At 43.5% G+C, this 16,493-nt stretch overlaps 1 protein-coding gene across 1 annotated transcript in view; it reads left to right on the top strand.

Moving 5' to 3' along the window:
- The window catches only part of Ptprn2 (protein tyrosine phosphatase receptor type N2), a 722,848-nt gene that overhangs the window by 261,383 nt on the left and 444,972 nt on the right, over window positions 1-16,493 (top strand). The window contains exon 4 of the mRNA XM_057782319.1: window positions 5,219-5,321. Within this exon, the coding sequence (XP_057638302.1) occupies window positions 5,219-5,321 (103 nt within the window). The remainder of the gene's footprint in view (window positions 1-5,218; window positions 5,322-16,493) is intronic.

The raw sequence follows: 16,493 nt of genomic DNA, 5'->3' as shown, positions 1-16,493 counted from the left end.
TTTATCCTCTCAATAGGTTTTTTGGCAGAGCAAAGGCTTCTGATTTTGAGAAAGTCCATTTGGTCCTAGGTTCCAAAGATGGTCTCCTTTCCTTCCTAGAAATGGCATAGTTTTAAACTTTTATGCCCTTGGGTCCATTTTATGTGCACATGAGCTGGAAGTGAAGTCACTACTCTTTGCTATGGATAACCAGTCACTCCAGCATGGCATGTAGGAGAGGCAACTTTTCCATCATGAAGTTATTTTTGATTTTTGTTGTCAACAATCACCTGGGCATGGTCATACGGATCTGTCTTTCTGTTTCCCACTCTGTTTTGTTGATTTACTTGTCTATTCCTCCATTCAACAGTTTGTATTACTATACAAACATAATTGGATTTGGGATGCCCTATAGTGATTTATCTGGCTTTCCCTCACAATTTAAAGCTGCTCTAGTTAATATGTTATTCTATATAAATTGTTCATATCAATAATGAATCTTGCTGTGGTTTGGACAGGATTTTGTTAAGCCCTTGAGAATATCAGCATGAGGGTAACTGGTTTTAGTTGGAGCTTTAGGTCCATGGACATGGCACACTTCCTATTTTTCTGATATTTTAATGAATTTTTATTATATGAGTCTTGTGCATGTTTTGCTAGATTTAAACACAATTATGTAATTTTTGAGTGACATGTAGTGATGGTTGGTTAGATGGACAGATAGATAGATAGATAGATAGATTGATAGAGCTGTTGCAAGGGAGCGGGCTGGCTTTTTCTTCCCAGCCGCCCAGCTAGCTTAGTCCGGAAATAACCACACAGAAACTGTATTAATTAAAACACTGCTTGGCCCATTAGCTCTAACTTCTTATTGGCTAGTTCTTACATCTCAGTTTAACCTATATCTATTAATCTGTGTATTGCCACATGGCATGGCAGTGGCCTACCTGGAAAGATTCAGCATGTCTGTCTCTGGCGGCTCCATGGTATCTCCCATTACTCTGCCTTTCTTCCTCCCAGCATTCAGTTCTGTCTTCTCCGCCTATCTAAGTTCTGCCCTATCAAGTAGATCAGGGCAGTTTCTTTATTCATTAACCAATGAAAGCAACACATGAACAGAAGGACCTCCTACACCAGAAAGCAGTAGAGGGCCCTGAGATAGAGGCTTCTTCTTCCCAAAAGGTATCGCAAGAAAAAAGGCAAGAAGGCATAAGGGTGGGTATGTAAACAGGACCTTTATGGGAAAGGGGAGAACCCAGTGGCCATATAAAATGCCTAAGTCAGTACCCAGTGGGGACTCCCAGCCTTAGGGCCTCTCCTATCTTGAAGGAATAAAGTACTCCTCACAACTTGGTCTTCAATCTTTCCTCGATATTAAGTTCCTTATTCCAATGACAAAATGAGCTCTGAAATCTCCCTAGACAACTACCAGCACTCCTGTCGCAACAGGTGTGTTTGTGGTTTTGCTTTCAGTGTTTCTTGCTATTATTCATAAATAGGTTTCTAGTTTTGGAGGAACCTAGTGGTTTCCAAGAGGAAGAACATGTCCTATGGAGATATGTACAGTTCATGCCTTTGCTTCTATTTTTCACAACTCCCTGATTATTTATCTTGCTCTATAGCAAGAGCTACAGTACACAGCACCAATGTTAAACAAAACAGCCATTTCTGATCTCCTTCACCCAGGATCCTGAGATGTCAGACACTTCAGGTCATTAAATATCAACCTAAGACAGTGGCTTTGAGTTCATTGTCTCATGCAATGAAGATTAAAGATGTGAACTTTTATGGGATAATGCAAAGTAGAAAAAAGCTTTATTAAGAAGAATTACAGAAAAGTGAAAAATTAAGGATAAGTGAGAGAAACTCCCAAGAATGAAAGGGTTTCCAAGCGTGGTGGAAAGCCCCGGGAATTCCTTTTTCTAGGGGCTTTTATAAGTCATGGCAGATTCTGAACAAAGGCCAAGAAATTTTGAGATTGGTTGGTTCTTTGTGCTCTCATGAAGCAAGAGGATCTACACCCTCTATGAGCTTCCCTTTGGCATGAGGAGGAGATGACCATGCTCTGCTCAGGTACTCCCCAGTTAGAGGTCATGGAACTCCATTGTCTATCTCTGACTTGTGCTTTGTTAGCTGCTGATGTTGACTGCTCTTTGTTAGCTGTTAGTGACTGGCTCATGTTTGTACCTCTGATCTGTCAGATGTCTAAAATCTCAGTAATTGGACTAAACCCTCTTTGTTCTCACAGCTACCAAGAAGTAGTTACATTTGTTTAGTTAACTCCTTGCCAGTGGGTTATCTTTCCTAAACTAGATGGAGATGTCGTGTTAGAAGCCAACCTTACTTACAATTTAGTCTGTTACAATTAGTGGATTCAGAAACCAGAATATAAGAAGCATATGTCAGTTCCTTATATGTGTCCTTCAAGGACTTTGGGGGACAGGGAGCAGCTGCCTTTCAATCCCTGGCCCAGAGTCCTGTTTCTCCTCCTATCTATCTAGTTGCATCATCTCACACTCAACCACCGCTCTTATTCTGCTTCCTTGGTACCCCAGATACTGCCATTTTAACCTTTAATCTTCCAGCCTCTGCTTTCTCTGTAACACATGTGAACAATCTGCAGTTCAACATGGACCTTTTCCCTTACCGTGTACAGAGAGTGCCACCCAATTCAGTAGCGCTACTGCGGAGTCCTTAAGTGGATGCAAGGTCAAACTAGTGTGCTCCTGTCTTGATAACCATAGGTTAGCACTGCCCTCAGAGAAGCTTATCTTTATGGTGGGAAGAAGCTTATGCAGATGTTCATAACTGGTCAAAGTGCACAAAGTAAATAATTTTGGAGTATTTGACCCTAAATGGGACATCTATCGCACCCCTCCAAGGCTCAGAGAACATCACAGAGGAGAAGAAAAGGCGCAGAAGTTGGGGATGAGTACTGAAAATGATGTCTTCTGGACATGGCATGCCCATTGCTCTCCTCTTAATTGTTGCTGAACTTTACCTGCTGATATTGTCAATGACATGTCTGTCCTACATTCATGGTGGAGATTGGCCTATAGGTATCTTTTATTATATTATTTTCACCTGCCTTTGTTATCAGAATAATATTAGCCATGAAATGAGCTGGGATTGTTTCTTCTTATTATATTTTCTGGGAGAACTCATGCATAACTCTTCTTCTTTAAGCATTTTATAGAGTTTATAGTGACACCATTTGGGTCTACATTTTTATTTTTAGGGAATTGTAATTCTGAGTTTAAGTTTATTTAAACAATTATAGAGATATTCAAAAAATCCATTTCAAAATGGATGAATTGTGGCCATTTATGTTTTTCACTTGAAGCACTGTTCCCAGACAGTATGCTGTTTAGATATAAAATGCTGCTTGTGTGTGTTTATGTGTGTGTGCATGGATGTGTCTGTACGTACAGGTGTACATGTGTGTGTATATATGTACATCAGAATCCAGATGACAACCTTTGGTGCTGCTTCTCAGGAGCAATCTATCCTTGCCAAGTATGCTTGACCTGCTAGTGAGACCCAGGAATCTGTCGTTTCTTCCTCTTCCACTCTGGGATTCTAAGCATGTGCTATGTTCACTTTTAAAATGTGAGTTCTGTAGATCAAACAGATCCTTGAGCATGCAAGTCAAGCATTTTACCAACTGAGTCATCTTCTGAGCCCCGAAGATGTCATTTTTAATGAAAAATTTTTCATGCAAAATTCCTTTATGCTCTCAATTATTTGTTGCCTGATAAATATTAATAGTAAGACTGTCCTTGGGGAACAGCATGTTTAAAGTATGCTTGTTTTCTAAACCTAAAATGCTAGCTGTTGGGTTAACATGGAAAATGTGCTTTCCAGTGAGAATGCTCCTGGGAATGGACCAAGAGGGGCTGGAAGCACACCTGCCAGGGGGCCTCCTTTCCTGTCACCTGTCACCAAACACTACAGGCTGTAGGGACTGGGCTGCACTCCCTGCAGCAAGTTACCTTCCACAGAGAGCTGCTCTGGAGGAGCTAGGGCTGAGGCCGGAGTCATCCTGGTATTTTTACCACCGGGGCTCCTGGGACTTAGTATGTGCCAGCCATTTGATTCCTGCCATATGTAAGCTTTAACAATCACATTTGCATTTAAAAATGTTTAAATACGTTCATGAAAACCACTCCTGTCTATTTTTAGAATATGTGCTCTGGACTTTCTTATCATTCTGGACACACATACACACACAGAAAGAGAAAGAGAGAAGTGTGCATGCATACACACAAATATGCATAATACACAAATATCCACACATACCTACCCATGAAAACACATATAAATTCACATGCATGATCATACACATGTAAACACACATGCATACATATTCACATGTTGCAATATGTACATACACAGAGCTGTCCTGATTTGAAGGCTTTGTGACTTGTTTTTTGCACAGTGCATAAAAATATACCTCTGTAATTACGTGATGTTAGTGATTAGATAATTACGGATAATTGCATGGGGTAGCTCTAAGTGTGAAAGCGTTACCGTAAGATCTAAAATGTACAAATTGCATAATAATTATTCTTGGGAGTTATTTGGTAATTCTGAGCATAATTATCATGTGATCCACAATGCATGTAATTAATGCACAATTGCATAGATTTTTGCCTTCATAACTGCTTCCCCCTTGTTATAAAGCTCTTTGTCACAACATTTGAGTGTAAATATAATGTAATTGGCTCTGAGATTTAGTACATTAAACCCACAGTAATTGCTTCACAGAAATGTAACCCTACCCAGCCAAATGCTGAGCTCTCACTCAGGATGGCTTAGGGAGAACAGTTGGTCCAGTGTGGTAGCAGAACCAAATCAGAATACAGTGGGTTTGCTGAGCAGGGTGATATGGTAGGTATGCTGACAACTCCATGCACATTGTGGGTGGGGACATCTTTGTTGAAGTTGAACCTATCTCGGTAGAAAAGGTCCATGTTCTGCACTGCACAAAAGTCTCTTTTGTTTATGTTTCCTTTGTCTGCCAGCCACAGCTGGCACCCAGTGCACCTATTTTTAAATCAATAGAGCAAAGCACTGATTGTCATTTGGGTCTCAAAGTTTAAGAAAGCTAGAGAAAATATTAACTAAACCCCACAAGGCCCTGTGATTTGCTGGAAGAACAGAGACCTGGATTAGTCTAATATAAGGACTTGGCCACGTTTGCAAATTCGTGCCTCAGTTTATACTCCTTTCTCCACAGGTTTCACGTGGCAAGATGACTACACCCAGCATGTGATGGCCCAGGAGCTTGCAAACCTCCCCAAGGCCTACCCATGGCATAGAGACACGTCCGGCCCAGCCAGGTATGTGTAGGCATGACTTGCCTCTTCTTGTTCCCAGCCACAACCATATCTTTAAGTTTGGTTGTTTATAGCAGAGCAAAGCAATCACCATCTTTTTGGTATAAAATAGATATCTACAAGGGAATTCTCTGCATGGGAAAGACACATTAAAGTGACCTTGAAATGCGGAATGCTGGACACAAGCATCAGCCGCCTTTCCTCTACTTGTGTGTGAGACTCCCCAAGAACCCTGGTCTTCAGAGCCTTACTCTAACAAAGTGAGGTCAGAACTCTGGTTTATCACTAGGAAATTGTGCTTATGACAATGCAATGAGCAGGATTAATCCAGAAAGCCCTGGTCTTGCTCTGCCACAGCACAGCAGCCCATATCAAGCAACATTTGTGCTGTGCCATCTCATTTCCCTTCACTCCCAGCTGTAGTGCAATGTCCTGGCAGTCCCACTTCTTGTAGGTCATGAAATGGGAAACTGGGGTTTGAAACATTGCTCAAAGACAAGCCACTGCAAGAACAAGCCTAGGCCAGTATGCAATATTTTGAGATAAAAACAAAAACAAACCGAAAAAACAAAAACAAAAACAAAAAAAACCCAAAAAAACCCACCATCACCACCACCATAACAGAGGACCTTTCCCAAAGGCTTAGTTTGCAAGGTCCATTGTTTCCCAAGCAACAAAATCCTCTTAAACTACAGTTCCATGTAGAATAAATCCTTGTAACACAAAATGTGACTATCTGCCTTTATGACCGCTATGCATTTAATAGATCAGGATCCCACATTATCTCTAAGGCCATTTCAAGTCTAGTGGGAGCAAGGGAGTAAGAACAGGCAAAAAGTGGGCAGTTGGGTAGTACAGTAAGTCTATGTGGTATGAATGGAGTCTCTGTGTTTCATATAGAGTGAGCTAATATTCTTGGGAACATCCTTTATAAAGAGACTGATATGTATGTGTGTCTCAATGATACAGCATATATGTATATATGTGTGTGTGTGCATATGTTTTTCACCAAGTTTCATATTTAAGAACTTGTTATATATTTATGGAAATTAGCATAAATTATATAAAACACTTTATTGCACAGGTGGTTATATTAATGTGTGTACATATATATGTATAATACATTACAAATATGTGTTGACACACTAGGTGTCTGGACACCTGTCCTTAGTGCTTACTTCATCAGGAAGAAAATGCTGGTATTTCTGATAGTGCACAGAAGACTATCTTGGAGAATGTGAGAGAAAGTAAAACCCTGCGAGGTGTGTCCTGAGTCAGAAGATTCAGGCCCTCCCTGCTACTTTTTAGGTTATACTTGGTAACCATGGTGACTGTCCAGAATATCCCAGTGCTCAGCACAACAGTGACTGGGTGGAACCCGAACTCACTGCTCTCCTGAGTTCATCCGTTCCTTATGAACTGAAGGGAATGAGGCCAGTCATCCATCTTTAAGGACCAGAGAGTATCTGAGAGAAACTGGCTAGGTTTTCTCCAGACTCTCCTCCATCCTTTGAGCCCTGTCCTGCCAAGGAGAATTGCCTTCTTAGCTCCAATGTCTTCCTGGTCCCTTGGCCCTGTCTTCGCTTTGGTCTGACCCCTGGGATGTTGTTCATTGTAGATGCAGCAGAGGGAGACTCTTTTCCCAGCTCCATACCCAAGGTCCAAACTCCACTGTGTTTATCACATGGTCACAGCCCTTCCCTATACCCTCGAGGTCCCATGAACTCCTCTCACGTTGTCTTTATCAGTCCAGTGCATTCCCGTTAGAGGATGTTGTGGGCCTGTGGAACCCCATGGAGACACTACAGGTGCATACAGGCAGACATGATATTGGAGAAAGAGCTGAAAGTTCTACATCTAGATCCATAGGCAGCAGAAGGAGACTGTGACTTGAGGCCTAGATTGAGCATATAAGACCTCAAAGCCCTCCTCCATAGTGACACACTTCCTCCAGCAAGCTATATCTCCTAATAATACATTTCCTATGGGCCAAACATTCAAATCCATGAGTCTATGGGGGGCCATTCCTATTCAAACACTACATCAATATAGTCCATATTTTTACATGTAATATGCTGTGTTTCTAATTACACATAAATGCCAGGGGCATCACATGGGTTTGGGATGTCCTTGTTCATATTTCTCCACTGAAATGTCCTCTGTCATGCTCCCTTGCCACGTTGCCAGCACCGGGCTTTATGAGCACTGCACTGGGGTGCTGGATTGTCACGCTGCATCTCTGTCCAAATCCTGGCAGCTGTGACCATCCCGAGGCGATCAGCTCAGCTGCATCCCTTGCGTTTGCCTTAGTTCCCGCCTCGCGCCTCGGGATGCTGCTGCTGCTCTTGCTTTGCTCTTGCTGCTTGAGTAATCTGTGGCCTCCTTCAGAATATGACCCTTGGACACTGGTTCGAAGTATAGGTTCCATAACCAACACCAAACAGCTTCTGAGAAGCACGAAGGAGCCCAGCAGGGTCTTCACACTAGCGGCCCTCACACCTCTTTCCTCTGTGCAATGTGTTTGTTTTCTTCAGCATTTTAATAGCCGTGTCTGATTTTAAATTCACCGATAGCCATCAACCTAGTTTTCCAAGCAGCAGACTTATCCCATTATTAATTAAAGGAGCCCATGTGTCCCCAACTCCTAGAGAATAGGGACCAATTTTGCTTTTGCTTCTTCCCTTTCTGTCCCAAACTCTCCCTTTTTCCAATCCCCACCTGCACCAGTCACAAAAGTCATGGAATAAACGAGAGAAGGGAGGGGTGAGGGACCTGCAGTGTGTCTGGATTGCAAACGGGTGACAGCACTGACCCTGCCTAGCTTTCCTTTTCTCGCGTGGCTCAGAGCTCTGCAGACACACAGCTGGCCATGAAATGGCTTTTGGAGTTCTTTCGCACATGGCATCCATCTCCAGAGAGACAGAGCAGCTTGCAGAGTAAAGATGAGGCTGGACATTGTGGGGTATGCCTCTCATCCAGGTGCCTGGAGGCTGAGGTGAAAAGCCGGCCAGCTCAAGGCTGCCTGAGCTACAAAATGACATCCTGTCTCCATTTTTAAGAAATGTGTATGGGGCGGGGGAAGAGGTGCAGGGTAGCTTATTGATAAAATGTAACCAATATATGCAAGCCGTGGATTCCATTTCCAGAGGAAAGGGAGAGAGGGTGGGGAAGACAAGAGAGGAGAGTGTTTGGTCTTGCTTTAGAGGGGTCAGCACTTGATCCAAAGCTGAGGGAGCAGCACTCCCAGCTGGTGGCTTGTCATCTGTCCTCCGTACACATGAATGCCTTGCCTCAGCCAGAGGAGGCCAAGTGATGCACTGAATTGAACAGCCATGTGGGGATCAGTACAAGGTATGTCAGATATCGCTGAGAAGAGTGGAGGCCGGTACACACAGGATCAGTAAGGCCAAGAGCTGGAGTCTGCTGCAGTTCCTGAGATGGGAAGCAGGGCTAGGTGGCCCGTGTATGTGAGTACCACCTCCAGTGTTGGCTGGCCCAGAGCCTGTGTGTGAAAACCACACGACATGAAATGACTGTCGCTGAGCCAGAGGGGCTCTACTTTAGCTTGTTTTCAGTGCCCAAATTGCATGGCCACTTCTGTCAGCATGTGTGGAGGCTGAAAGCATTCAGGGGCACAGTAAGAAGGGCAGAGGCCTAGTGTGAGATACGCTCTACCTTGGTAGAAGCAGAGGACATTCCTTAAGCTGCTGACTGTCTTGAAGCCAAGTGACGCGGTACAAGTCTGTATGTTGACTGCTACAGCATGGTACAGGGTGACCACTCGATCTTTGTGACTTATTGCACAGTCACAAGCTGGGTCTCATGCACAGAAGAGACACGGGACAGACAATTAGGGCCATTTAAAGATACCTTCTTGATCTATCTGTCTCCGCATTGATATCAATCGGTGAGAAAAACAAACAACACCAGAGGAGTAAATGGAGCAGCTAAATTACAATCTGATATGGAAATGGAATTCCATTCATTGAGAAGTAGTCAGGAAAATTATCTGTGATTTGAGATGTAGAGAACTTTGAACTACCCAATAAATTATGTGTTTGCCGTGGCTGGACCAGATATTGGCAACAAGTAGGGGCTGGTTTATTTCTGTTTTTAGACAGATCTAACACCGTAATTCAAACTGGCCCAGAGTTCAAGGTATTTCCTCATGTCCTGGCTTCTCAAGTGCTAGAATTACAGATATTCGCCACCATTCCTGGTGACAGAATGGGTTTATCACCCGAGATAAACAGAGATGGGAAAGTTTTCATGAATCTCAACTTTAGGAAACTTTTTTTGACAAGCATGCATGAATTGAATCTGGCTGCCATTTGTACACACAGGGTATTCACAGATTAAGCCAGGGCCATGGCCTTCTTTCCTTCATCTCTCTCTTATGTTTAGAGCCCAAATTTCTCTATCAAGGTCTCTCAAAGGACAGGGTGTGTTGCGGTGAACTGTGACCAGCCCTGTGCGATGGTTCACCAAGATCTGTTCCTGTCTGCCCTGGTGCCTGGGGTCCATTCTGAGTGTTCCCTCCCTCACCATCCCTGCCACTACTGTCTTCCATTAAGGTTGGCCATGTGAGAGATGACATGTTTTATTTAATTTTTTTTTTTTGTTAAAAAAGTTGGCTGATGTCATTTAGCATGTTCCCCAGCTGGTTTTACCCACTCTGCTTCAAAGGAGGGGATTTCGTTCTTCACGAATGATAGTCTATGGTATGTGTCCTACACTTTATTGATCTATCCACAATGAGTGCCTCCTCTCACCGCCTACTGTGATGATTGCTGCAGTCACCATCAATGCTAGCACCTCTTTGACATGTTGGTTCCATGTCCTTTGGATGAATACCTGAAAGCAGATGATCGGATCCCATGGTAGTCCTACTTTCAGACTTCCTGGGACCTTCCACGCTGTTCTCCATGACAATTACACACGTTTGCCATCTCACCAGCAGAGTGAGAGCTCCTGTCCCACATCTTCAACATCATTTGTCCCTGGATTTTGATGGCAGCATTCTAGTAGGTGAGATGATTCTCATTGTGGTTTTGATTTTCATTTTCTTGATGAAAAATTTAAATATATGCAGGTATCACCCACCCATAACAGAAGTAGCTCCCTTCCTTCTCCTCCCTCTTCCTCATTTCCCCACTCACCTTGATTTGTAGCCTAGGCTGGCTTTGAGCCTGCAATCTACCTCTTTTAGACACCTCATTAGCACACTCTTGAGAAACCTGCCTTCTTACGTGGAGATACCAGCTGGTATCTGATTCTCAATTAACTTTTGTACAAGGAATCTATGTGTTATATCCACTTAAAGCCCAGTACATTTCTGAAAGTGTGTCTAGGTCATAGCAGAAATCCAAGCATGGAATGCAGTGGTCACGTTGTGATGAAATACGGCTTCCTTGGCCCAGTGAAGATTTGGTACAGGCAATATTCAGGTAGTTCTGTATCTCCCGCTGGCTTATGGCACCATCTCAGCAATGCCTGTCTAGACAGTGGTAAAAGTAATTTTCTACATCTAATTTTGTTCAAAATGTAGTGTTGAAGTTCTGTGAAAGAAAGCACACACAGACACACACACATACACACGCACACACAAAGACAGGCACACAGACACATAGACACACCATGGCACTTTTAATCTAGAAATCCAAAATCTAACATATATATATATATATATATGTTATATATAACATATATATAATATATACATAATGTCTTGACTGCAGTTTCCCCTCCCTCCTCTCCTCCCAGTCTCTCCCCCTCCACACACAAAGAAAGACACACAGACACACCATGGCACTTTTAATCTAGAAATTCAAACTCTAACACACATATATAACATATATATTATACATAATATACATATATACACACACATAATATACACATATATACATAATGTCCTGACTACAGTTTCCCCTCTTTCCTCTCCTCCAAGTCTCTCCCCACCTCACCTCTCACCCCAATTCACTCCTTTTATTTGACCCCCCAGCCCCCAAATCATGGCAACAACACTTACTATTTGTTATGAATGCTCTGTCTTATCTTATGCTTGTCTACTAGCTCTTATAACTTAAATTAAACCTGTTTTTCTACGTTTTGCCCCAGGACTTTTTACTTTTTTTTTTTTTTTCGAGACAGGGTTTCTCTGTGGCTTTGGAGCCTGTCCTGGAACTAGCTCTTGTAGACCAGGCTGGTCTCGAACTTACAGAGATCCGCCTGCCTCTGCCTCCCAAGTGCTGGGATTAAAGGCGTGCGCCACCACCGCCCGGCAACTCTTTTTAAAGTTCTGTATTCCTACTCAGTGTCTGGCTGGCTGGCAGCCATCTGTCTGCAGGCCCAAGGCATCTCACTCATTTTCTCCCATATTCTCTCCCAAGCCTAGATTCCTCCTCTTCTTTATTCTCTCTGTCTACAAGCCTCACCTGTTCCTCTACTGTGTGGCTGTTGGTCATTCAGATTTTTATTAGACCAATCAGGTACCTTAGGCAGGCAAGATAAACAAATGCAGCATAAACAGATGTAACAGCCTTTACATAGCTAAAGTGATATTTTGTAACATAAACAAATATAACACATCTTTACAGAATGAAAGTAATATTCTACAACAACTCCTCCTCCATTTCTATTCAGAGGAGTGCAGGCCTCCCATGGATATCAAGAGAACATGGCACATGAAGTTGCAGTAAGACTAAGCACCTCCACTTTTATTAAGACTGGATGAGGCAAGCCAGCATGAGGAATAGGGTCCCAAAAGTCAACAAAGGAGTCAGAGACAGCCCTGCTCCCACTGTTAGGAGTCCCACAAGCAGACCAAGCTACACAGCTGTAACATGTATGCAGAGGGCCTAGGTTGGTCCCTGCAGGCCCCCTAGTTGTCAGTTCAGACTGTGTGAACCACTATAAACCCAGGCGAGTTGATTCTGTGGGTTTTCTTATGATATTCTTGACCCCTCTTGCTCCTACCTGAAACTGTTTTTAGCACTGACATCCTGAAAATATGAAATTCTACACCTTCCTTGGCACAGGGGTCACTAAATGATCTTAAAAGACCATTCAAGACAAGGGAGTCATTAAAAGGCCTCCAAGGCTATCACCTGCAAGAGGCAGAGTTCACCAAATATTCTCCATAAAGTTAAATTTAGCCTGTATCTTATGTCAAATTCAACTGAATTTCATGCTTAAGCTTGTACCAGATACCCAAATATCTCACTTTGTCTATGCAAATATAACCCAAATCCAAACGTCTCCAAACCTTACTGCATTTCAGATAAGAAATGTGTAGTTTGGCTTTGTTATTCTTTGGGAGCCCACTACCCAGCTCCCAAATAAATACATAGAGACTCATTATTTATGAATGCCTGGCCTTAGCTGGGTTTGTTTCTAACCAACTTTTCTAACTTAAATTATCCCATTTCCCTTTAACTACGTTTTGCCCATGAGCCTTTTACCTTTCTTTGTTTTGGATATCTTTCTTTCCTTCTTACTCTTTGGGTGGCTGGGTGGTTGGGTGCCTGACCCCTGGCATCCTCTCCTCCTTTTCTCTCTCCTCAATCCCTTCCCAAGATTTCTCCTCCTATTTATTCTCTCCCCACCAACCCTGCCTATTTATTTCTCCTGTCTAGCTGTTGGTCATTCAGATCTTTATTAGACCAATCAGATATTTTAGGCAGGCAAAGTAACACAGGTTTACAGAGTTAAACAATGTAATATAGAAGAATGCAACACATCTTTGCACAATTGAACAAATATTCCACAACATAAATGAATGTAACACTTCTTAAACTAATATTCCACAACAGGGATGAGCATCCTAGTTAGATGCTTTGTGTGTCTGATATGAAATACCAGTCAAGAAAGTACCTTGAAGGAAACCTGACATTAAGCCAAGGATCCGTTGCTCAGGAAATGTTCTGGGGACTCACTTGCACACGGACCAGTCTGTTGCACCTCCTGCTTGCTCCTCTCACACACATGGAGTGTGGGAGAATCAGCATGATCCTATAGCTAGGTCACTTGTCACTGTGAGAGTTGCTTTCTGTTCTGGATAGCGTAATTCTTGCTATTAAGATAGAAGGTGGTACAGGCTAACCTGTGGTGGAAAAGACCAGAAATTTCCTCTAGTTCCAAGGAAACCCAGTGTCAGCAGATACAAATCAAAAGTGACTAAAAAACTTTCATGGCCCTGACCTCAAGACGCTCACCATCTTGAGTGCCCAGAGATTGTAGGTGTGGATGGTCATTAAGATCCAAGGATCCATCTCCTGGAACCTGGTCCATACATTACTGAATGATATTCTGATGGTCTCAGGCTCCATGGATTATACAGTGATGGAGGATGTCGTGCTTGGAATGCTCAATCAATGACACCCAAGCCAGGAAGGACTCTTGATAACAAGCCCAGCAAAACATTGCACAGTCAGGCAGACCCACAAAAGCTGGGGCAGCATCTAACTTGCAGTCTGGAGAGAAGATGTGGTGACTTGCCTAGGGTGGCCACTTTGTAAGAGACACAGCTGGGTGACAACACTCTTTGGGGCCTTGGATTATTTCATTCAGGTAAAGTTCACATTCTGTTTAGTGGGAGTTCTCAGATGTGTAATCTGACAAGTTTTGATTGACATCATGTGAATGCCAGGAAACAGATCAATAAACAAAATGTTTCCATCACCCAGATTCTCCTTATGCCCTGTGCATGTAGTCCCTTCTTCATTGTCTGTGCTTGGTTTGTTTATGGATGAGTTGACTATATTCATGAACACTGAGATGGTATTCTAAGATATTTGCCCTCGCTAGGCTGTGTCTGGTGCTGATGGTACATTTATTCTTTAGAAAGCACTGATATCTGCACTATATGGAGGCCTTTCCATTTACCTGCCCTGCTGTGATGGGCACTGTCTGAGTCTGTGAAGACCTAAGCTTTGCTCCTGCTTCTTGTCAAGATAGAGCAACAAGGACACCTTCTTATTCTACCTGAATCAAACAAACCAAAGGACACCAGGCCCTTTAGTCTCCCAATATCAGAAACAAGGGTGGTATCCAGTGAGTCAGATAACAAATAAGAACTCTCTGATGTCCTTAGGTCTTCATCCATGGGACAGATTGGGTGAATACAGTGGGATCCAGGGACCTGCCAGAGGTCCCTATAGGTTGTCAAGACAACAGGAGTTCTTTAGGGAAGAACTTGGAGATGTGTGCACTCACTGTGAGCTCTGAAAGTGCCCATCATGTCTTGTGGGCTTAGAGACATCTCATCATGAGACACACCAACCTTTCTACAGTGTATTATCCTCATGAAAGGACCATCATTTGAGATCAAGCAGCAGAGATTTCAGGCTTCTAGAGGAAGAACTTGTAGATAGTTACCACCATACTCACCTTACAGGTATGACTTGAAGGGTAGAACTGTTCTCAGAACTCCATGGGATGCCAGATAGATGGGCATGACACTAATGTCAACTTGGCTTGGTAATCTCAGCACTGGAGAGACCAAGGAAGAAAGATCATGAATTCTAGCCTCTAACCTAAACTGCAGAGTGAGCCTGATTCTATATTAACAATAACAACAACAAAAGTAGCAATAAAAAGAAAAAGCTTATGGAGATGCAAGAGTATGTATCACCCAAAGAGGAAAAATTTAGTGTGTAGAGTCTAATCAAAGGTTACTAAACAGGAGGGCTTGTCTGTGGCTGTAAATGTAATTTGTGGCAAAATAGATTCTCACATACAGGCCAACAGATAGAAGGCTCACAGGTTGCTGTACTTTTTTCCCGTGCTTCACCTGAACCGTGTGATGTCACTGACAGGCACCTGTGCTCTTACAGGCGAATGCTGTTCACTTTAGAGCAACCATTTAAAATTGTGGCTAATGAACCAACAAAAGAAACGAAAACATATAATTATAGAACTAGTCAGTGAATACTAGTGACAAATTCATGGAGAGCAGCTGTGGAGACTTACAGCTCTGAACATTTGAATTTACCTGATACGATGCCACCTCCTTGCCCAACTGGGATCGACAGAGCTGACTGAGCCAGGAGGTGAAGACTGGGGTTAGCTTGTGCTTCTTATTCAGACAAAGCGAAGCCTCCACTAGGGAACAGTCTTACCCAGGACAGAGGGAGAAGAGAAGATCCTAGCCCTGCTATGATGGGGAGGCAGAGCCTGTGGGGGCTAAGAGGTATGGATGTGGAACTACCAGGGTTCTGAGGGAAAGTCTTCTGATGGTGGTGACAGAATGGATCAGAGGTTTCTGAAGGCAATGTATGATGTGGCAGGCAGGCCCCACAGAGCATCTGACCTAATTGACTAATTCCCATCTCCTTTCTAGACATAAACAAGGGGCTTAATGAATTGGAAAGCTTGAAAGTAATCAGAATTCAAAGCCTTTGGTCAGCGTTCCCAACCATTAGACTCAGTCTGGTGGAGAAGTCTTTGACTCTCATTAGCAGATGGTTTATGTATATGGTTTCAGTCCTGGCTCCTAGACCTGTTCACATTTCGTTTCTCTGTCAGAAGGCATCCCCAGGCCTTGGTGGAACAGGCAGTGAGCACTGGTGTAGAAGATGGGCATTCAGGGCAGCTGGCCTGCTGCTCATGCCCAGGCTAGAGGCAGGTGGGGTTCTTCCAGAAGGGACCTGAGAGGAGCATGGGGGTCAGCCATGGTTAACTTTGATTAACTGGTTAATGACATCTTGACATATTTCCCCTGTCACCTCAATCATGACATTTCACATGGGTCTTGTCCTGGAATCTGTGTCCCATTGCCCTAGCTTTCCCAGGTCCTGTTCAGAATCTGTGGCTCCTGACCGCTCCTCTGACCCCTTCCCTTGTGGCTGCCATGGCTCCTGACCACTCCTCTGACAACCCCCTTATGGCTGCCATGGCTCCTGACCACTCCTCTGACACCCCCTTATGGCTGCCATGGCTCATGACCACTCCTCTGACACCCCCTTATGGCTGCCATGGCTCATGACCACTCCTCTGACACCCCCTTATGGCTGCCATGGCTCTTGCTGACTTTGTAGTCACACCCAACTGCTCCTGCAAAATATCCTCTGGTTCCCTCTCTTTTCTGCAGCTGTAGTGCTCCTATGTCACCCAAGCCTGGGGTTCTATGTCCTTGTCCTTGCTACCCCTACACCCAGTCTATGTACAGGGTGA

Source organism: Chionomys nivalis, chromosome 10 (genome assembly GCF_950005125.1).
Source record: "Chionomys nivalis chromosome 10, mChiNiv1.1, whole genome shotgun sequence".
Taxonomy (NCBI): Eukaryota; Metazoa; Chordata; class Mammalia; order Rodentia; family Cricetidae; genus Chionomys; species Chionomys nivalis.
Note: the sequence above shows the minus strand (reverse complement) of the source record. Positions and strands in the feature narration are given on the sequence as shown.